Source organism: Schistocerca cancellata, chromosome 1 (genome assembly GCF_023864275.1).
Source record: "Schistocerca cancellata isolate TAMUIC-IGC-003103 chromosome 1, iqSchCanc2.1, whole genome shotgun sequence".
Taxonomy (NCBI): domain Eukaryota; kingdom Metazoa; phylum Arthropoda; class Insecta; order Orthoptera; family Acrididae; genus Schistocerca; species Schistocerca cancellata.
The window spans coordinates 570,049,853-570,073,305 of record NC_064626.1 but is presented as its reverse complement, the minus strand read 5'-3'; the positions used below and the strand labels follow the sequence as shown (position 1 = coordinate 570,073,305).

At 40.9% G+C, this 23,453-nt stretch overlaps 2 protein-coding genes across 2 annotated transcripts in view; one reads left to right on the top strand and one right to left on the bottom strand.

Annotated features, from left to right (window-relative positions):
- Positions 1-848: 848 nt before the first annotated feature.
- LOC126191351 (uncharacterized) overlaps positions 849-23,453 on the bottom strand; it is a 102,211-nt gene continuing 79,606 nt past the window's right edge. The window contains exons 4-5 of the mRNA XM_049932228.1: positions 1,009-1,165; positions 849-918 (exon numbers count right to left, since the gene is read on the bottom strand). Coding sequence (XP_049788185.1) covers positions 849-918; positions 1,009-1,165 — 227 coding nt within the window. The remainder of the gene's footprint in view (positions 919-1,008; positions 1,166-23,453) is intronic.
- LOC126181564 (fizzy-related protein homolog) lies at positions 16,582-18,911 on the top strand. The gene is made up of 2 exons (XM_049924781.1): positions 16,582-16,840; positions 16,985-18,911. The coding sequence occupies exon 2, from the start codon at positions 17,051-17,053 to the stop codon at positions 18,572-18,574; it is 1,524 nt and encodes a 507-aa protein (XP_049780738.1). The 5' UTR covers positions 16,582-16,840; positions 16,985-17,050; the 3' UTR covers positions 18,575-18,911.

Sequence of the window (23,453 nt, the reverse complement as noted above, 5' to 3'; positions counted from 1 at the left end):
ACCGTAATGTACCACCTACATCGAGAGAATTTACTTACGTGATATATTCTTACAGCAAACTTCCTTTCTTAAAACCATATTACCATATAATATAATTTCAGACGACACTGCTGCCTAAAGGCATAAGCACATAATGTTAACATGCTGAGTTGCTTCTCACCTAGATTTGCAGTGTCACGAAGCGGAAAAATAGCTAAACTGAGTTGCCTGAGAAGCTCGTAAGTTTGATTACTTTTATTTATTTGTTTATTTATAATTACAGTTCTGATAAATATGAATACCCTAAGATTTGGAACCCTGTCTTATTATCTCTTGATCAAACAATAAATTTATCATTGATGTTGCAACGGTTTCTGTGCAGTAACGATTTTCTTTCATACTTTTAAATAGAGATCATTCCAGAAAATGACAAAATAAGTCAGGAATTGCTTTGACCATATTATTTTTTATTTCCTTTGTTGCTTTGTGTCTGATGGGACTGATTAAAATACTCACGTTATCTATAAAGAGAACTAATTCTGCTGAATGTGCATTAAAATCTCGTTTTCCTGTATGAGTACCATAACGAATCTAAGCCTGAACGGCGTATAACTTCTTCAGTGGCATCTCCCCAGTTAGAAATATTTCACATTTTTCTTGTTAAATTTGACGTAAACCATTTGTTAGCTACATTGGTAATACCACAAAACATCAATTTTGCTAACGAAGTTAGTGATTTACGTAGTCACATACTCTGGGTAGATCACGGAAAATACAGACAGGTCTAATTTTGTAATTTAATTCTGGTAAAATCTGATGAGCGATTGTGTGAATGGGATTATCTGTTGAACATAGAAAGTCAGCCAGAGTTAAAAGCTGAAGTTCGGGAGAAGTCGAATGCTTATCGCCTTGAAGTCGGCGCTGATGGCGGCGTTGAAACTGTCAGAAACGGGAAGAGCGTGAGCCAGCTCTGTGACTCTCTCCAATGGAATGAGCAACTGTAGACAGCCGCCGTGCGCAGTCACTGACCTGGGTACGCTGGTTCGACGGTCAATTTCCTGGAATGTCCTCTGCAACCTGCAGCTCCATGCTTCACTGCACTGCTCACCGCTGCGGCCGGTGAAAGCATCCAGAGCTGACGTCACTCTATGCGTTAGCTCGTTCAGCGCTCGAGCCTCCACCATGCCTGTAATTAAAAATCAAGATTTTATTTTCACGCTATTTCCAATAGTGCAATATGGCGCATACGTATTCTCTGACAAAGTGTGTGGCCAGCCGTTAACTCTAGACTGATGTCGAAACTCCTCCTCGCTGTGGTGGTCCACACCAGTCTATCCTGTGCAAGCCTATTCATATCTGCATAACTATTGCAGTCTGCACCTATTTAAACCTGCTTGAATACGATTCCTTGATGCCTCAGGATATGTCCTGTCAACCGATCCCTTCTTTTTGTCAAGTTGTACCCTAAATTTGTTTCTCCACAATTCGATACAGTACCTATTAGATCTACTCATCTAATTTTCAGCATTGTACTGTAGCACCCATTCGAAATGCTTCTGGTGTCTTCCGGTCTGCATTGTTTATCGTCAACTTTTCACTTCCCAACAAGGCTACACTCCAGACAAATATCTTCAGAAAAGACACCATAACACTTAAGTTTTGTATTCGGTGCCAACAAATTCATCTTCAGGAAAGACAACATAACACTTCAGTTTTGTATTCAGTGTCAACAAAAAAAAAAAAATGTTCAAATGGCTCTAAGCACTATGGGACTTAACATTTGAGATCATCAGTCCCGTAGACTTAGAACTACTTAAACCTAACTAACCTAAGGACATCACACACATCCATGCCCGAGGCAGGATTCGAACCTGCGACAGTAGGAGCAACGCGGTTCCGGACTGAAGCGCCTAGAACCGCTCTGTCACATCAGCCGGCTCGGTGTCAATAAATTCATTTACTAATACATTTCTTGTTAGTGCTAATCTATGTTTTATATCGTCTCTTCTTCGGACACAGTTATTTTGCAGCGCAGATAGCAAAACTCACTGACTATTTTCTGTGTCTCATTTCCTAATCTGATTCCGTTAACGTTACCTAATTTTATTCGCCTGCATTCCACCACAATTTTAAAACTTCAAATGATCAAAATTCTTCCTTTAATGATGTTGTCACCTGACTTACATTATTCCTAAGCATATGCTACATAAAAAATTAATGATACCAGTGCCTTCTCTGTTGCCAAAACCAAGAAATTTTCTCTTTGTCTTAATTCAATTTGTTGCTCAAACTCCTGTCCACTTTGCTTTCAACTGTATAATTGTCGGATACAGTTCTGCGTTTAGCGAACACGATTTCTTAACACTCATACACTGTGTTTGCTCAAGTAACTCTTTCAGAGATGGCAAAGTACTTGGAATTTGAACGGAAACTAATTGTGTCCTGAGCCGAGTTTATAAGATGAATATCAGTAAAAAAAACTATTCGTCGAATCATAGTGCAAGTAAAGTAAGGAGAATGGAGCGTAGCCGAATAAGATTAAATTAGGAATTGAGAAGCCAAAAATAGTAGAATAAGTTTGCTGTTTGGGTAGCGAAATGGTCGACAGCAGAAGAAGTAAAGAAAGGCTTTTCTGAAAAAAAAAAAACTAAATGTTAAAGGGGCAATAAGCTGTACAGAAAAAAGTGAACAGAAGCTTATAACATGTGATGTTACAAAAGAATGCTGAAGATTAATTGGGTTCATTCGATAGCTTATGACGAGATACTGGTTCGAATCGTGGAGAAAGGAGTTCAATAACACAGCTTAAATAAATAAACGAAGGTGTAAGTTGACAGGGAACATACTATGCATCAAGGAGTAGTTAACTTGGTAATAGAGGGAAGTGTGGAGGGTAAAAATTGTAGAGCGAGACCAAGACTTGAATACAGTAAACAGGACTGAACTGATGTAGATGTAGCAGTTAAGCAGAAATGAAGAGAGGATAGACAAGTATTGAAAAGCTTCCTCACAGCATTCTTCGTACTGAAGACAACAACAAAAAGAAGTAGAAACAAAAATAACGTGATTAGCTATAAAATGTATATTTCGCTACACTGCCGACAGACGGAAAGTTAATTTTTTTGCCAACTATTGAAGGTGGCACGTAATTTACTGAAATTTGTGTGGGCGTATGAGAAATAGACGAATGATGCCCTGTATAAGGAATAAACACTGCAGGGATAAGATACAGGCGGCGAAAGATTAATAAAACTTTTACAGAAACCCGATTGCAGTTATGTTAAACGAAAGATACGAAACGGAAGCAGTAGCGGAGAAGAGAATGAGACAGGCGTACGATTTCAGCCCGTTGCCGATGTTATTCAGTCTGTACACTGTAAAAAACAGTAAACAAATCAAGGAGAAATTTGGAAATGGAATTGAAGTTCATGGAAAAGAAATAAATACTTTGTAGAATGAGATTTTCACTCTGCAGCAGAGTGTGCGCTGATGTGAAACTTCCTGGCAGATTAAAACTGTGTGCCCGACCGAGACTAGAATTTGGGACGTTTGCCTTTTGAGGGCAAGTGCTTTACCATTTTTTTAAAAATCTCATTTTGTTCGTAACTGATCGTTGTATTTGTTCGGGGCGCGCGTCCTATGACACTTGTTCAAGTTTATCGTTGATGCATTAACGCAGTTTTTTTTACTCCAGAGGGTAGCTAACCCTCTGACCGAACACGCTGAGCTACTGTGCCGGCATCATCTGAGCTACCCAAGCACGACTCAAGCCCCGTCCTCACAGCTTCACGTCTGCCAGTATCTCGTCTCCTCTGGAAAAACTTTGAAGTTTGCCGATGGCATTGCATTAGTGTGGTGCATAAGTACGTAGCCTTTTTGTTTTGCATGTCCTATCGTTATGGCTTTAATAATCGATTGTCAGTTTTTTATTTATAGTTTGCTGCTGCTATTTGAGTTTACATGATGTCGTTTAGTTATTTGGAGTGGAGATGTGAAAGCTAGAAATGGAGTGCCAAGTGGAGAAATCGGAACATTTCCGAAATATTCTTCTGGTCGAATTCAATAGAGGGGCGACAGCGTCGGGGAAAGGGGGGGGGGGGGGCACAGAGATACATTTGCGCCGTATACGGGGAATGATGCTATTGGACAGAGAACGGCAAGAAAATTGTTTTGTCGTTTTAAGGAGGATCGTTTTGAGATTAGTGACTCTCCACGTTCAGAAAGTTTTTCGGGGTTTGATGAAGATAGTTTAAACGCGTTAATCTACAACGATCCACGTCGGTGTGTTCGAGAACTGGCAACTGTGATGATCTGGAATCATTCCACCATCGTGCGACATTTGCAGGCAATAGAGAAGGTTAAAAAGTCGAGACTATGGGTGATGCATATTCTAAGTCAAAATCACAAAAATATGCCGATGGCAATATGTGCATTACTGCTTGCTTGTCATCAACTGGCTCGAGAACAACATTAACCTTCCTATCTTGTATCATTACAGCTAACGAGAAACGGCGTCTTTGTGCTAACACAAGGGAAGCAAAGGGGTGGTTAAACCCAAACAGAACAGCAACTCCCCGAAGAAGAACTGCGCGCATCCTCGGAAGTGTAATGCGTATGGTGAAACAGCGGCTGTGTGGTACTACGAATTGCTTGTCTGAGGGGTAACCATCACTGCTGACATCTACTGTCAACAACTGAGACGTCTTGCAGACTCAGTCCAAGAACAACGACCAGGAAGACTGCGTGCAGTGACGCTACGTCACGTTAACGCCCGTCGCCATTCTGCTAGACTAACAAAAAAAATTATACATGAGGTGGGTTAGGAAGACATTTCGCATCTCGGATTTTCACTTTTTCCGCTCTAGCGAACAACCTTCAAGGAACTTCCTTTTCGGATGAAATTGCGCTGCGAAAATACTTGGAGGCGTTCTTCGCCTCAAAACCACGTTATTTCTACAATTAGTTAGTAGCCTCTCGTGATTTTTTTTTACCATTTACCGCTTCTAAAAATTCTGAAAATTCATACGAAACTGACCGACTGTTATATCTTCTACTTTATCGTCAAAAGTTAAAAATTTGACGCCTAAATTGAAACGTAGCCATACATCATTTGAAAATGTTCCACCAAAGAACATACTAGAAGTATAACGACATATGGGAATGAGCGCAAACTGTTAATGGAATAATGGAGATTAAAGGTATATGAAATAGTTGACGTCTTAAGAGTCTGAGAAGGGAGAGCACCCGTGCGGAATGTTTTAAAGGGTAGGGACATTTTACATGGGTCTGCCTGGATTTGTGAGACTGCTACAACAAATTTCTCGACAATATTTAAAGCTGATTAGAGAATTCAATCGATTTTCTGTGATGAAGTGTCACTGTAGGTTAACGTGAGGCGTATCTCTTGACGTCAGAAAATAATCAACAATCGAAGTATTGGTTGCAAGCAAGTGAGTGCACAAAATAGAACGGATCGACTTCGCCTGCCGAAAGGTTATGATAGATGATGGATGTTTTCTTGGATGTACAAACATGCTGCTTCTTGTTAATCAGCTTGCAAAACGTAAAACAATATCAGGTGCAAACGATGCAAATTTTCTGGGCGATTCTAGGCGCTTAAATCCGGAACCGCGCTGCTGCTGCTGTCGCAGGTTCGAATCCTGCCTCGGGCATCGATGTGTGTGACGTCCTTAGGTCAGTTAGGTTTAAGTAGTTCTAAGTTCTACGGGACTGATGACCTCAAATGTTAAGTCCCATAGTGCTTAGAGCCATTTTTTTTCTTCTGTGAGAAATACGATGGGGAGTCAAAAATTTTGAATTATCACCTCGAAAAAATCAAGCTTCGACCATGAACTTGGTGTGCGCTCTTCTACACGTATTCTCTCTTCAATAGGAAGCACTGCACCATCATATGATACAGTGACAATGTACCCAAACTTTTCCATTGTGGGCAGTACAAGTCTGAATGACGAAGAACAGATTATCGCATGAGAAGTGGAGCCTCTGCTGTTGGAAGATCGGCTTATCACAATCGAGGTGAAACTGAAAATCACTCATGGACCAGTTTTCATCATCTTGCACGCCGGGTTCTGCGACTACTCACGCACGTTCAAAGGCCCATGGGACCGAAGACAGTAGCAGAAATATTGCAGCCGCGCCAAACCATTCCAGATGACATCGTTAAGCCCGTTTCACACGACTTTCTGGTCAAAATCGACTACTCAAAGTGTGTGCGCCATTTGTGCCTGCGTAGAAATCAGCAACAAACCACGACGCGAGTGTGTGCAGGGCGTCAACGATCTTTAGATATTGCCGAGTGTGGATCTCTACATTTCCGATTATACTGCGCACTGCGCATGCGCAGAAACAGAAACTTCTTTGCTGGCCGAGCTCACAGTGTTCTAGAAATACATTTTTGTTCTCTTAAAACAGGGCCGCGGACGGGCCAAGACCCGGCGCGTAATTCAGCTTTGCTCGGTCAAATAAGGTTCAAATGGCTCTGAGCACTATGGAACTTAACATCTGAGGTCATCAGTCCCCTACAACTTGAACTACTTAAACCTAACTAACCTAAGGACATCACACACATCCATGCCCGAAGCAGGATTCGAACCTGCGACCGTAGCAGTCGCGCGGTTCCGTACTGAAGCGCCTAGAACCGCTCGGCCAACGAGGCCGGCTTTGCTCGGTCCTTCACAGCTGTACCAGGAACAGCGCGACATTCCATTTAGCATCGTGCTGAGGCATTTGACGGTACGGACAGCTCTCCAAGTTCTGCAGATTAGTGGTGTCAGCGCTGTTTACCCTTCGTTATCTGTTTGTAGTACGAAGGACGGTCACAGGTCCTGTGGCTGTTGGCACAAAAAGAGACAGCTAGTGATCTACCCTATCCTGTGCAAGCTTCTTCATCTCTCAGTACTTACTGCAACCTACATCCTTCTGAATCTGCTTAGTGTATTCATCTCTTGGTCTCCCTCTACGATTTTTACCCTCCACGCTGCCCTCCAATGCTAAATTTGTGATCCCTTGATGCCTCAGAACATGTCCTACCAACCGATCCCTTCTTCTAGTCAAGTTGTGCCACAAACTCCTCTTCTCCCCAATTCTATTCAATACTTCATCATTAGTTATGTGATCTAACCATCTAATCTTCAGCATTTTTCTGTAGCACCACATTTCAAAAGCTTCTATTCTCTTCTTGTCCAAACTACACTCCTGGAAATTGAAATAAGAACACCGTGAATTCATTGTCCCAGGACGGGGAAACTTTATTCACACATTCCTGGGGTCAGATACATCACATGATCACACTGACAGAACCACAGGCACATAGACACAGGCAACAGAGCATGCACAATGTCGCTCCCCACACCATGATGCCGGGTGTTGGCCCTGTGTGCCTCGGTCGTATGCAGTCCTGATTGTGGCGCTCACCTGCACGGCGCCAAACACGCATACGACCATCATTGGCACCAAGGCAGAAGCGACTCTCATCGCTGAAGACGACACGTCTCCATTCGTCCCTCCATTCACGCCTGTCGCGACACCACTGGAGGCGGGCTGCACGATGTTGGGGCGTGAGCGGAAGACGGCCTAACGGTGTGCGGGACCGTAGCCCAGCTTCATGGAGACGGTTGCGAATGGTCCTCGCCGATACCCCAGGAGCAACAGTGTCCCTAATTTGCTGGGAAGTGGCGGTGCGGTCCCCTACGGCACTGCGTAGGATCCTACGGTCTTGGCGTGCATCCGTGCGTCGCTGCGGTCCGGTCCCAGGTCGACGGGCACGTGCACCTTCCGCCGACCACTGGCGACAACATCGATGTACTGTGGAGACCTCACGCCCCACGTGTTGAGCAATTCGGCGGTACGTCCACCCGGCCTCCCGCATGCTCACTATACGCCATCGCTCAAAGTCCGTCAACTGCACATACGGTTCACGTCCACGCTGTCGCGGCATGCTACCAGTGTTAAAGACTGCGATGGAGCTCCGTATGCCACGGCAAACTGGCTGACACTGACGGCGGCGGTGCACAAATGCTGCGCAGCTAGCGCCATTCGACGGCCAACACCGCGGTTCCTGGTGTGTCCGCTGTGCCGTGCGTGTGATCATTGCTTGTACAGCCCTCTCGCAGTGTCCGGAGCAAGTATGGTGGGTCTGACACACCGGTGTCAATGTGTTCTTTTTTCCATTTCCAGGAGTGTATTTATCGTCCATGTTTCACTTCCATACATGGCTACACTCCATACAAATACTTTCAGAAATGACTTCCTGACACTTAAATCTATACTCGATGTTAACAAATTCATCTTCTTCAGAAACGCTTTCCTTGCCATTGCCAGTCTACATTTTATATCCTCTCTACTTCGACCATCATCAGTTATTTTGCTCCCCAAATAGCAAAACTCGTTTACTACTTTAAGTGTCTCATTTCCTAATCTAATTCCCTCAGCATCACCCGACTTAATTCGAATACATTCCATTATCCTCGTTTTGCTGTTGTTGATGTTCATCTTATATCCTCCCTTCAAGACACCGTCCATTCCGTTCAACTGCTCTTCTAAGTCCTTTGCTGTCTCTGACAGAATTACAATGTCATCGGCGAACCTCAAAGTTTTTATTTCTTCTCCATGGATTTTAATACCTACTCCGAATGTTTCTTTTGTTTCCTTTACTTCTTGCTCAATATACAGACTGAATAACATCGGGGAGAGGCTACAACCCTGTCTCACTCCCTTCCTAACCACTGCTTCCCTTTCATGTCCCTCGACTCTTATAACTGCCATCTGGTTTCTGTACAAATTGTAAATAGCCTTTCGCTCCCTGTATTTTACCCCTGCCATCTTTAGAATTTGAAAGAGAGTATTCCAGTCAACATTGTCAAAAGCTTTCTCTAAGTCTACAAATGCTAGAAACGCAGGTTTGCCTTTCCTTAATCTTTCTTCTAAGATAAGTCGTAAGGTCAGTATTGCCTCACGTGTTCCAGTATTTCTACGGAATCCAAACTGATATTCCCCGAGGTCGGCTTCGACCAGTTTTTCCATTCGTCTGTAAAGAATTCGTGTTAGTATATTGCACCTGTGACTTATTAAACTGATAGTTCGGTAATTTTCACATCCGTCAACACCTGCTTTCTTTGGGATTGGAATTATTATATTCTTCTTGAAGTCTGAGGGTATTTCGCCTGTCTCATACATCTTGCTCACCAGATGGTAGAGTTTTGTCAGGGCTGGCTCTCCCAAGGCTGTCAGTAGTTCTAATGGAATATTGTCTACTCCCGGGGCCTTGTTTCGACTCAGGTCTTTCAGTGCTCTGTCAAACTCTTCACGCAGTATCGTATCTCCCATTTCATCTTCATCTACATCCTCTTCCATTTCCATAATATTGTCCTCAAGTACATCGCCCTTGTATAGACCCTCTACATATTCCTTCCACCTTTCTGCTTCCCCTTCTTTGCTTAGAACTGGGTTTCCATCTGAGCTCTTGATATTCATACAAGTGGTTCTCTTTTCTCCAAAGGTTTCTCCAATTTTCCTGCAGGCAGTATGAGGAAAAAATTACAACGATCTACAAACGAGCTTCATTGTTCTGCACATCAAGGAGCACTTTGTGCTAAAGTTGCAGGTGTGGAGTATTTGAAGAAATTGTTCTGAACATCAAGAAGGACTTAGTGCTAAATTTGCAGGTATGGAGCATTAAAAAAATCGATGGTGCAAATAGTAAAATTTCTGAAGTCGCAACCTTTATTCCATTTACAGTTGCAACCAGTTTTAATGGATATGAATGAAGAGTATGAAGATTTAATATATTACGTTGGTTAAGTGAATGTGCATGCCTGGAACGTTTTTCGATTCAAATCTCGCTACTGTTGAATTTATGAAGGAAAAAGGTGTGCAGGAACGAAAATTAGAACATCCGGAGTGGATTGCAGACTTCGTATTTTGAGTGGACTTCACTGCACACTGCCCACAGTAAGACACTGCAAGGGAACTTCTTTCTGGTTTGATGGAGATGCATTTAAAAAGATAATATGATGGAGACAATCCAGTTCCCTTAGTTTACTGGCGTTAAAGAACACGTATTTTTTGTGGTCTTGTAAGAATTACAACGATACTTTTATAAAGCTTTTGAGGACACTGTCAATTTTACACCTGTTTTCGAGCTGTTTTCGAGATTGTTTGCCGTTTCAGTTGAAAGCGCCCCTGTGCATGTGCAGATGTAACTAATTGACCTGCAAAGTAAAACCAGTTTTCGTTACGAATCTTTTTACGTTAGAACAGTCCAGAATATCTACATTGCTTCTCTCAGGTAGATTTTCAAGTCTCCATAATGAGGTTTCATAAGTGCTAGAGTATTTCGATCAGCATATTTCTGTGAGAGACCTTTTTTCGATTATGAAACTAAATTAGTCACAATTACGTGGCAATTTCAGAGTGAAACTGTGAAATCGTCTGCGTCCGTCCGTATGTCGACAGTTTGCACCAGACAAAAATTAAACTGTCTCTTCAATGCACCAAAAATAATTAATTAGTACTGAACACTTATTTTGCTGCCGGCCATTGTGGCCGAGCGGTTCTAGGCGCTACAGTCTGGAACCGCGCGACCGCTACGGTCGCAGGTTCCAATCCTGCCTCGGGCATGGATGTGTGTGATGTCCTTAAGGTTAGTTAGGTTTAAGTAGTTCTAAGTTCTAGGGACTGATGACCTCAGATGTTAAGTCCCATAGTGCTCAGAGCCATTTGAACTTATTTTGCTTGTGATCTGTGTTGTTGAGAAATATGGACCACGTCATATGCAGTCCGACTGTATTGCCATTTAAATGCGGCGTGTTCACTGATTACCCCTGTTCCCCCTTCTCGGCGTGGCGGTGGGGGAAATGTGAAGCGAGGCTGAGCACTTTGGCACACGAGACCGGTCATGACCCATGAGCCGAAATCCTGGCCACCCCTGTCTTACAAGATAGACGAAATACCTGAAAGCATGACGGAATTTACGTTCTACAGAGAAAAAATAGGAGATAAACAAGAACCTAAATTGGTAAATTTGCTTAAATGTAAGTTATTTGAACAGAGAAAAACAATTATTTGATGAGAAAGGTAATTTTCGATGGTTTTGGGACTTTGCAAGAAAACGAGTCACAAAGGAGAAAGCAAGAAGGCGCTATTTACTGCGTTCTAGATATTTTTTAATTTGTTTGAGTGTATATACATATTCTCCAACAAATAAACGTCTATGTTGCAGAATATTTATATGAAACTTTTCATAGTCTTTCAATTCTCTTGAGCGTAAAGAATTTACCATGCGAACTTTGGCAAGAATGTCCACTATGAATTCTCCTTTGGTCACCAATAAAGTCTATTATTCCTACTTATTCCTACATTTTGTACTATATTTCAATTTTTTCGTAAAAAGGACAATCCCTCAAAACTACACTTCCATAATTCAGATCCCAGATTGCACAGCAAACGGATCTCATATTACACACCATTTTTGCACTGAAGTGTAAACCGAAATTACCACTCGAAACAGATGGTATTCAGTATAGGAATAAAACGCCAAGGATGCTGCAGTTCACTCACTTTTTTAAGTAATCATTTGAGACAAGAGAGACGATCGTGTAAACGGGGCTTGAGCTGCCTCACCGTTGCAGACGAGTACTGAGTGAATCACTGTGACGCCTCGAAGCCGATTTGTCAAATAGGCACTGTGCAAGCCGGTGGTGGCTCCATAAGGGTGCAGGCTACGTTTGCATGGGACTGCCGTGGTATGGTGCTAACAGATAATGCTTGTAAGGAGGGAAACCGTCCCAGGAGCATACAACCAAAACCTTTTGATGAGAGAACGAGACACTGTCAAGGCGAAGAGCCGCCAGAAGCTGTCCGAAGGGGTGCTTTTGCTCCACAACAACACCCCAACTCTTCCTGCTTAATTTACAGTCGCATATGCTGCTTCTATGGGTTATCAAATCGGCCACACCACCGTATTCTCCTGACGTGGCATCCAGTGACATGTTCCTCTTTCCGCTGAGTGACATTTCCAGAACGACAACGAGGTGATTTTCGAGGTTGATCATTTCCTAAACAGGCAAAATGCAGTGGTAGTTGAAACACTATAACTTCCCCTCATACTCCTTTAAAATGGAGTTATAACTCTCGGAAACGTCTTGTAATCAAACAGGAAATGTGTCCAAGGACAGCTGATGAAAAACTATGTTTCAATTATGTACTCGTATGACCAACGTCGGCGGGCGTTTTAGACATCTTTCATAGCCACGCTTTTTTAGTGACATCTTCTCTCATGACAAAATGTTTTGTGTCTAAAAATGGGCTACGTCTTCCATAATTTTATTTTATATCTAATAAACCACATAATCTTCCATTGCCAGATGATTAAAAAGCTCGCTGCGGAGATTTTTAACCTTCGTGCACATATGGTAATATTTAAATCTCAGATTAACCAACAATATCACATGTGTATAAAGGTTAAAAACCGCCACATTGAGGTTAATATGCTTCCTGTATACAATATATGGTCAAAAGAATCCGGACAACTTTTAGTAGATATTAACATGGGTTATGTTCACTCTTCTTCTTATGATTGTTTCAGATCTGGTTCAAATGGCTCTGAGCACTATGGGACTCAACTGCTGAGGTCATCAGTCGCCTAGAACTTAGAACTAATTAAACCTAACTAACCTAAGGACGCCACACACATCCATGCCCGAGGCAGGATTCGAACCTGCGACCGTAGCGGTCGCTCGGCTCCAGACTGTAGCGCCCAGAACCGCACGGCCACTCCGGCCGGCATTTCAGATCTACTGGGAATATTTTCAATGAGATGTTCGAATATCTGACCATTTTTCATCAAGAGCCAAAACCACAGAAGGTAGTGAATTTGGACGCTGGGGTCTGGAGCGAAGTCGACGTTCTAGCTCATCCCAAAGGCGTTCCATTGGGTCCTTGTCGAGTCTCTGGACGGGCCAGTCCATTTCAAGAACGTTGTTGTCCACAAGCTACACTGAGATCATGAAAGTCTTGGGACAGCGATACGCACACATCCAGATGGCGGTAGTACCGCGTACACGAGGTACAAAAGCACAGTCCATTGGCGGAGCTGTCATTTGAACTCAGGTGATACATTTGAGAAAGTTTCCGACGTGATACGACTGCACGACGGCAATTAACAGGAAATGAACCCGGAATGGTAGGGAGCTAGGTCCATGGACATTCCATTTCGGAAATCGGTAGGCGATTCAGTATTCCAAAATCCACAGTGTCAAGAGTGTGCCGAGAATACCAAATATCAGGCATTACCTCTCCCCAAGGACAACGCAGTCGCTGATGACCTTCACTTGACGACCGATAGCTCTTTTGGCTCTGAGCACTATGGGGCTTAACATCTGAGGTCATCAGTCCCCTAGACTTAGAACTACTTAAACCTAACTAACCTAAGGACATCACACACATCCATGCCCGAGGCAGGATTCGAACCTGCGACCGTAGCAGCAACGCGGTTTCGGACTGAAGCGCCTAGAACCGCTCGGTCACATCGGCCGGCCACAACCAATAGCAGCGGAGTTTGCGCAGAGTTCTCAGTGCTAACAGGCAAGCAACACTGCGTGAGATAACCGTAAAAATCAGTGTGGGACGTACGACGAATCTTTCCATTAGGGCAGTGCGACGAAATTTCACGTTAATGAGCTGTGGTAGCAGACGACCGACGCGAAAGCCTTTGCTAACAGCACATCTCATGCAGCACCTCTGCTGGGCTTGTGACCACATGGGTTGAACCCCAGTTGGTAAGAGCTGATGGTAGGGTTCGAATGTGGCGCAGACCCCACGAAGCCATGGACCTGTTGTCGAAAAGGCGCTGTGCAAGCTGGTAACGACTCCATAATGGTGTGGACTGTGTTGACAAGGAATGGACTGTTCCTAACAGGAGGTATTATGAGGTATCCCATATTTTTTTCAACTCACTGTATATCCGTTAGGGTTAATGGGCCACAAAGGCTTCTGTTCTGTTTCAAAACTGGTTAGGCGTTCCCAGCTGGTTGCCATGTGAAATGTTATTTCGTTTTAGGCAGCTCAGTTTATTTTGACCTAAAATACGTCTGGAACTCTACTAACAAAATATTGTTGAGTTCCATGGAATGTATGGGTGTAGTATGTGCTCTCTACCAGTCAGTGAGAAAAATTTTCAGTCAAGGGATCTGCAGTAAATTAGGGGAAATAATGGAACTGATTATTTTACAGTTCAACATGGAATATGACAGTAACTCCGTTGCACCCTGTGATATTGTTGAGTATGGCGATTTCAATTGCATTTTGACATCGTACGGCAGCCAACTGAAGAGTGAGTATATTTTGTAGATGATGATTTGAAGACAGAATCCATCATTTCGTCTTCATTTTGCTACTGTCTACCTCGGTTCTATTCTCATCAACAAGCGTATGAGCATTAATTTTTGTGCAACTGACAGCAATAACACCTCAACTTATTAGGATTCCGTGAGAACTTTACCAGTACATTTTCACTACGGTACCTGTTGTACGGTTCACTTGATAGCCAAGTGTGTTTATCTTATGCGCTTCGGCCTTTTGCGTGCTGACAATTCCTGAAACAATATGTTTCCCTCAGTTTTAAAAATGTAGGGAAGTGAGTTCGGTGGCGTCTAGTTTTTCGTCTTATTCGCCGGCCGGTGTGGCCGTGCGGTTCTAGGCGCTTCAGTCTGGAACCGCGCGACCGCTACGGTCGCAGGTTCGAATCCTGCCTCGGGCATAGATGTGTGTACTGTCCTTAGGTTAGTAAGGTTTAAGTAGTTCTAAGTTCTAGGGGACTGATGACCTCAGATGTTAAGTTCCATAGTGCTCAGAGCCATTCGAACCATTTTTTCGTCTTATTCCATTTGACATTTATAACGAAAATACTAGGCCAATAATGATATAACGTCTTGGCACTAATAGAGAACATAACACCTTTATGTCTGTGTGCGAACATATTATTGCACGTAAAATGATTTAGACATAAAACTAAAAAGTATAGTTATCTAGCTGTAATAAAATTCTAACATAAATTCGTACATCCGATGATTCTTATGCCTTACGTTTTCTGCAGAACTCAATGACACTTATTGCTTACAGATCAATAGTCATCTTCTTCTCATCTCAGTCATCGCCATCCTCTTCATCGGAGTCACCATCATCAGATTCAGCAGACATATTATAAAAAACTATATGAACGATTATTTCTTATTGTGTCTCAACTCTCACCAGCATAAAACCAATTGTCATTACAACGGATTTCCTTCGTCGCGAGTCCAAGGAGTCATGACGAAAATCTTACTTTGCCATAAGACCACAACTAGCTATGGTATTAGCCATTAAAGCATGTTTTCCAAATCTAATCCCGAGCATGACAAAAATAAATGATCGTCACTTCAAACACATTAACCAAATGACAACCCCATAAGCAGTGTGCAAAAGTGCCACTCCTGAAGACGTAATATAAATTTTGCAGCGTTATACCCTTGTTTGCTACAACGAGTAATCCACAGTTCACAATTTGAATTCACCCTACAAACTCTGTAGGAAGACGTACATTTACAAACTCTGTAGGAAGACCTACATTTTAAAGATGGAGTCCGAAATACGTTGCGACTTCGGGTGCTTTAATTTTTATTTACATTGACTGGTATTTTGCACATACATGACATTACAATCTGAAAGTTGGCTTAAGAACAAGAAAAGTAATGTGAGACCGTTGGTAAACTGAACACTGAATCTTAGTTATTGTTCAAAACATGTAAATAATATTAAAAAGTATTCCTAAAAGAATCCAGTCATCTTTTCAGTTAAACTTATGCACTGCAACTGCCAAAAATAGCTCCTCATCTTAAATTTGCATATTTTGATGGTACTCCTACGAAATTTTACATAGCGCGCAGACTAATTTGATAGCAGCTAAAATGGGTTACGGGAAGGCGTCTATTAGACAGTGAGTTCCGATAATGGAGAAACTCAAGTCGTTGTTAAGTTGGAAAAATGAATCATATCGCATTGGATTTCACTGTACAATGTTGTCAGTCGTGAAAATTAGCCAGTTTCCTCGGTGTGCCTATGAAATAGGGTTCGTTACGTCCTACGTCGTCGGAGATGAGCATGTTGGTTGACAGTTGAAAAACGTGGTACCAATACCAGCTTCTAACTGTAAACATGTTGCTTTATGACAAAGTATTTCAACAATTAGACGAGTAAGGTAAAACAGACTGGAATACCATTTCAGTGGAAGCATTAGAAGACTTCTAAGGCGTTTTATTGCTCGCTCCATAACGATACAAAAAGCGGTCATTGTGGTGTTATAATGAACTCTACATTTTCTGCTGTACACAATTTCGACTCCAGAGGTATGCACAAATATAGACCGCATTCTTAACATCCTCTAAAAGGAGATTAATTTCCCGTGAATCGAACGCAAACAACGTAAAAGCAGACAACCATTTGCTAGCGCGCCGCAGGCTTGCAGCTGTGACTGTGACGTTGTCGTAAAGATAACAACCGCTAGATGGCGATAGCGGCGGTCGTACGGCGACGCGAACAGCATTTGTTTTGCTTCCTTGTCTGGCAGACGCAGCAGCTGTGCTGCGTGTGTAGTGCATTGGGAACAAGAGGATGTGTGATGTAGATGTGCAGCAGCGTGTCATTCTGTTTGTGTTCTGTGTTCAGGATGCTTGAGGTCTAGAAGAGTCCGAGTTGTGGTATAATAACAGGATAGACGTTCGTCATATATCCTTCACGTTATGAATGTGAATAATTCGCCTGCTGCAGCAGACTACATGAAGTGTCTAATTACCACATCGAATGGAAGGTATTATCGTGTGACTTTTAATTTATTGTAAATTAGTGGTGTTGGTAGTAGTAGTAGTAATAATAATAATATTATAAGAATAATAATAATAATCAAAAGAGTTGTGTTGTGTGTTTATTCTATTGCATGATTTTTCTTGTATAGGCGAACCATCTGACAGAACCAAGACGTCATAAAGGAACGATTTCGTTTTCTGCAAATAAACCAACAATGTTCAACCACAGCTACGAGAAACGACTCTACTGGGTACCTGATAAGAATACTGTGTCTCCTTTGAAGTCTTCGAATGCTGTAAATGACTGCAGTAAAGGTGATGCCACAAACTCTATAGAGTACGGATTGCAACGCTTTAGATGTGTAAGAGACACTGTAGAAGTTTCTTGTGGACCCGACCGATTCATCCCACGCCGCACTAGATCAAGTTGGTACACTAAGTTTCCTATGATCTCAAATAATGAGCGACCAGGATTGTCTTCAAGGAGGAGAAGGACTCGGGAAGCCGGTGAGTCGGCGAGAGATGTGGCGACATACACTTCTTTGTTAAAAAATGAACTGCTGGGGTGTGATATTGAACGCATTGAAAATCGTTTGGAAGAAAGTGAAAATTTACAACCGCTGGATGGTAAAAATTTATTTCAGTATTCATCACCGTGCAAGGAAAGATCTATGAGTGATGCTTCACGAGTGTCGTCCTATTCTTTATCACCTGTGAGTGCCAAAAGTGAAAAACTTCTTAACTCCCCCAGTAAAGTTACTAGAAAAATACCGAAAATTCCATTCAAGATTCTGGATGCACCTGAGCTGCAGGATGACTTTTATTTGAATTTGGTTGACTGGTCATCTCAGAATGTACTTGGTGTTGGTCTTGGCAGCTGTGTATATTTATGGTCTGCAGGTACAGGTCAAGTCACAAGACTTTGTGATCTTTCAGCTAACCAAGACTCTGTGACATCTGTTGCATGGAATGAAAAAGGTAATCTGGTAGCAGTGGGTACTTATCTGGGATACACTCAAGTATGGGATATCAGTGTTAACAAACATATATATAAAACACAGTGGCATTCAGCCAGAGTGGGTTCATTAGCATGGAATGGTGACAGCCTCTCGTCTGGTAGCAGAGACAGGCTTATCTTGCAGCGTGACATACGTACTGCTGGTTCAGTGCCTCAAAGGAGTCTTGTTGCCCATCGGCAGGAAGTTTGTGGTCTGAAATGGTCTCCAGATAATCAGTATCTGGCTTCTGGAGGGAATGACAACCGGTTACATGTATGGAATTTACATTCCTTGTCTCCGTGTCAGACATACACCGAACATAAGGCTGCAGTGAAAGCAATTGCTTGGTCTCCCCACCACCATGGGCTACTTGCTAGTGGTGGTGGCACAGCTGACAGATGCATAAGATTTTGGAACACTCTTACTGGACAGCCAATGCAGTCCATAGACACATCTTCCCAAGTTTGCAACTTGGCATGGTCCAAGCATTCTTCAGAATTTGTCAGCACTCATGGATATTCCCAAAACCAGATATTGGTTTGGAAATATCCTAGCCTGACACAAGTTGCAAAATTGACAGGACATTCATACAGAGTTCTTTATTTGGCTGTGTCACCAGATGGAGAATCAATTGTTACTGGTGCAGGAGATGAAACATTGCGGTTCTGGAATGTGTTCAGTAAGACTCGATCACAAAAGGAGAATAAGTCCGTCCTGAATTTATATGCAAGTATACGATAATGTACAGGAAGAGAGAGAAGCAAACTTTGTTCCCTGGAGCAGAATATGGGACCATGTTAGTTTAGGAAGAAAATTTTTTTACATGCATATTTGTGTATCTGAAGTTCTTCTCATTAAGTTTTAATTCAAAACTGTGGGAGAAATGGCTGCTAAATTCCACTGTACGTGTTAACCTACTGATGCTAGTCCTTTAATTCAGTATTTGGTAAATTGAAAAGTTAGATTTGTATCATTTTGCTGCTGTACTTTTCCTCTGGTTTTTATGGGTTTTGTAAATGTTCCCATTGTTGTGAAATTCCTGTTTTGTTAATTCTTTCAAATAATTATTCATGTTAAAAGTATAATATATTGAATTATTTGCAATAATGCTGCCTGTGATTGAATACCATACATTGTACCTATCCCTTTATGCTAGTTATTGTCTCTAGAAAGATTGCAGAGGTTGCTTTTCTGTATGGAAAGAAGTCGTACTTAAAATTGGCGTTTTTAAGATAATAGGAGGTAAATAATGCAAGCATTCAATTTAATAGAACACTTTCTCATATATTTCGCAGGTATATTACACAGTTTTAATTGTTGGTAATGAAACACTATACATCTACGGTAGAGAGAGAGAGAGAGAGAGAGAGAGAGAGAGAGAGAGAGAGAGAGAGCTGTAACTGTGTTAGTGACACAACCACTATCATCATTCCTCATTTAGTTAGCTCTGCAATATTATTTATTATTTTCAATATTTTTCTCACAGTCTAGTCTATGTTTCCATAACAGAAACTCATTAAAGTTTGTATAAAAAACTTACTTTTATATCAGTGTAAATTTCACCCTTTTTGTAAGAAATTAGGATATGTGAAGCTGTTCGAGTAAAATGTTATGAGTAGGTAATATAATATGGGAAAGTATTTTGCAGTTAGGTATGGGTAGAAATACTGATTTGAAGTGATGATGATGATCTTATATCAGCATAGTTTTCAGTACCACCTGAATTTGTTGAATTGTGCTGTAATTATATAGTACAGATTCACTGCTAGGATGCCGGAATGTTTTACAACCTGTATTACTATATGCAGTTGTATTTCTAATGTTCACCAAAATGAATAATAATGTACCACTACATTAGACACCGTAGTAAAACGATCAGAGAAATTGAAGAAGGAAAAATTGGGTATCTCATGTAATTAAGCTGAAACTTGGAGGTATGTGGGAACAGAAACAAGAAACTGAAAATGAAGGGTGAAAGAGTGAAAAGAAAAGATACAGGGAATTTAGATGAGATCATTTCACTGGTATTTTGTATTACTTATAAGTAGGCATTCTCCATTCTGTTTTTTGGTATGTTATTTTGCTTTTTGTATTTGCAACTTTTTTCCATACTATCCTTCCATTGCTTAACATATTTGTTTGAAAGTTACGTTCACACTTGGACAACTTATTAAATTTCTGTCATACAGCCAGACATCAGTATCTAGAAAATCACTATTGAACTGCTCTTTTTCCAAAGTGCCTTTGAATTTATTTTGCCCTGTGTCAGATAAGAGTTTACAGAGTTGCCACAACTTCTGGAAATCGGAATTTCAAACATGTCGGGGAAATTTGGAGAAATAATTTACAAGTGTCTCGCCGCAAATGCATTGTGCACCGTGGCATTTTATAGACATTTTATCTGTGCCAGTAGATTTTGGGATTTCAACGTAGTTTATATGTTAGAAAGTATGGACAATAAGAATAAGAAAATTGCGCCAGTCACTTGCGATTTGTATGCTATGTACTCGAATGTTTCTTCAAAGAAAAATCGTGAAATACTTGTAAAATAATAGATATTACCGATAATAATGAACATAAAAGAACCAACATTTTGTTCTTGGTCACCTACAGCGTTGGTTTACACAATTCTTCCTCACCTTATACACCTCTTTCAAGAGGTCTACTTTTTTCTGAGATTATTTCTGAAATCAATGAAGGTATTTTAAATATGTCTTTCAACTCCAAGACAATGCATATTTTTGTCACCAAAAGTTTTCATTTTATTGAAATAAAAAACACCAGTGGTCTTAATGAAACACGTATATTATTTCGCTTGCTTTCTCCATCCGAAAACAGTTCATTACAAAAGATATTGATGTTAGTGCTTAAGATTTTTGTTCATGTCAGGAAATGCCATCTGCTTGCAAGATTTTTGTAGACATTCCCTCATTTGCACTATTGTTTCTTGCACCATAGTTGCAAAGACAGATTACCAACTTGTGTTTTAACTTATTCTTGACATCTCAAAATTTGTCAGGGAAAAATGACATAACTTGTCTGAAAGTCGGGGAATTTCACCTAGGGAAAGTTGTGGCTACCATGGTTTACATCTTGAGCTTTTGTGACCACTTTTGGTTTTGTGAAAAGACTGGGATTCATTCATGAGCAGTGTAATACCCTTGGCAGTTTTGATATTCCACTGCCCCTTACGCAATAGCATATGGATTTGAGTCCCAGTCCATAACATAAATTTAATGCCTCATAAATTATCAATGCAGAATATAAGCTACAGTAGAAAAATAGTTAAAAGTTACATAGTGCCCCCCCCCCCCCCTTGCACATGGCAAAATACTTGCCTGCTATCTTGCCTTGCAGTTTTAGTTATTGTAAACAAGAAAACTGTTAGATATGGTGTGAACATAGAAATCAGACTTTGTTACAGAGCAATCTCTTGCTACAACTTATACTTTGGACTCGCATTTACCTTGGGCTATGCCAAAAGCCAGTCTGTCACCCAAGTCAAACTATCCTGGGGAGGGTAAGGGGACCTACAAAACACTATTCAAAGAATGACTTCTCGTCTTTACCTGTTGTGTTATCTTCTTCACTATTCATATTTATATTTTCTTATTGTATTTGGTTTATATATGTGAAGAATAAATAAAAGTTAATATTGCAGTTGGGCACAATTATAAACGTATACAATAATAACCTGTCTTCGATATCAGTTTAGTTAAAAAGCTATTTAAAAATTGACATTATCTGGCTTCAAGATTTTTTAATTGCATTAGTATAAGAATAATGGAAATTGCCAGATGGAATAATTCGTAAAATAAGGGAAATGCAACCACTCAGCTATAATGAACTAATCTGTGTACTCCTAAGTGTACTGAAAATTTACACATTTTTGTGACACTTTATTAATTATGTTTCGAATGGAAATATATTTAAGATTTGACATACAATTTTTCTGAATATCATACTGTGTCATGATGTAAAAAACTGTACTGGAGTAACCAACGTTTTGGCCATGGTTACACTCCCTTCTTACGGGTCTGGCATCAGTAGACCCAGAAGAAGACCACTATAACTGTGGCCAAAACATTGGTTTCTAACACCATTAGAATGAGAAAAAGGCCACTGTAACTGTGGCCAAAACAATGGTTTCTCCAGTACAGTTTCTTACATTATGACAAAGTACAATACTCGGAAAACCTTTATGCCAACTAACTCTGGCCGCAAAAGCCTGTGCAATTATCTTCCAGTTCTTTCTTTTTCTTTTTTTTAACTTATTCCACATCTGTGAGGACCATTTCATTTGGGATGTGAGGAAGGTACCACGAGATTTGATTTTCTTTGTAAATATTTATATGTTTTTCTATATTCCTTTTCTTTTTTGACATCTGCTATACGCTGGAGGATCTCTTCACTATGGATCCATTGTAATGCGAAGTACATCTAATCTTAAACCCACACTCCCACAGCTGCAACAAAATTCTGTGTGGCAATGGGAGAGTGCATTTGGATGTCTGTATATGTGAATGTGTGTACTTTTACTGTAAAAGTAGCAAGAGCTCAAAAACTTGTGTGAATAATTTTTCCTGTTCTGTGTTTCTATGCTCCCCATATCAGTCTACTATAGGTGAATGGTAGCCTTTCTCCTACTACACATCAATTTTTTTCAGCACTGACTATGTTGTAACTAATACCAGCGGTAGTGTGGTTGGTGTTCAAGTTTATTTAATCATTGTCAGTGTCACTAGCAACAATATATTTTAAAGAAAACAGAATGGCTGTCCAGCAGGTGCATTTCCAATAGTACTGATAGATACATATAAAAAATTAAAAAAAGCTGTCCTAGCTTTCGAAGCTGTTAGTTCCTTCCCCAAAGAAGAAAGGAGAGTAGGTTCATGGGGGTTAGAAAGGAGAGGTGAGTCACACATACTCTATGATGAGTGTGATCCACTTGTACCATTGTTTTCACAACAAATGATTGGCCCCCTCCTGGAGTCTAGAGTGAACTAACATCTCTAACTTTAATGACCTGTGCCTCTTAATTATCTAAGGAAGAAACTAATCATTTTGAAAGTAAGGATAGTTTTTTGTACTTTCATGTCTGTGTATTGCCAATACTGGAAATTCACCCACTGAAGGTAAGTAATGACCAGCCATTCTGCCTTCCTGTAATTTTATTAGTAACAATCCAATCTCCTATTGGTCCGACTTTAATTTTATGTTGATCTTTGTTATTTTTCACTTATGCCAGAGGAAAGGCACTGTGTATTGCATACAGCCTTATTCTCAAATTCCCTGAGATTATGTTCCAATACCTTTCGAGGAACATACTTCTTCCTCCAATGTAAACTTTGTATAATGACCATGCCTGTAAAAGTAGAGACTTTTGGGGATAAAGAAGGCCACCAAACATCTTTATTCCTGTGTTCCAAATTAATTCAGTAAAATGGATAATGCAAATCACAGTGCTGATTTTGGTTGTTTCATAAAAGTACAAGGGCAATTAGAGCTAAGGTAGATGTTAATAAACTTTGACTTTGAAATTTGTATCAGAGAATAAGATGGACAGTTTGTTGAGGAGGATATGTCTTACTTGATTTTTATGCAAGAAGTCCTTTGCAGA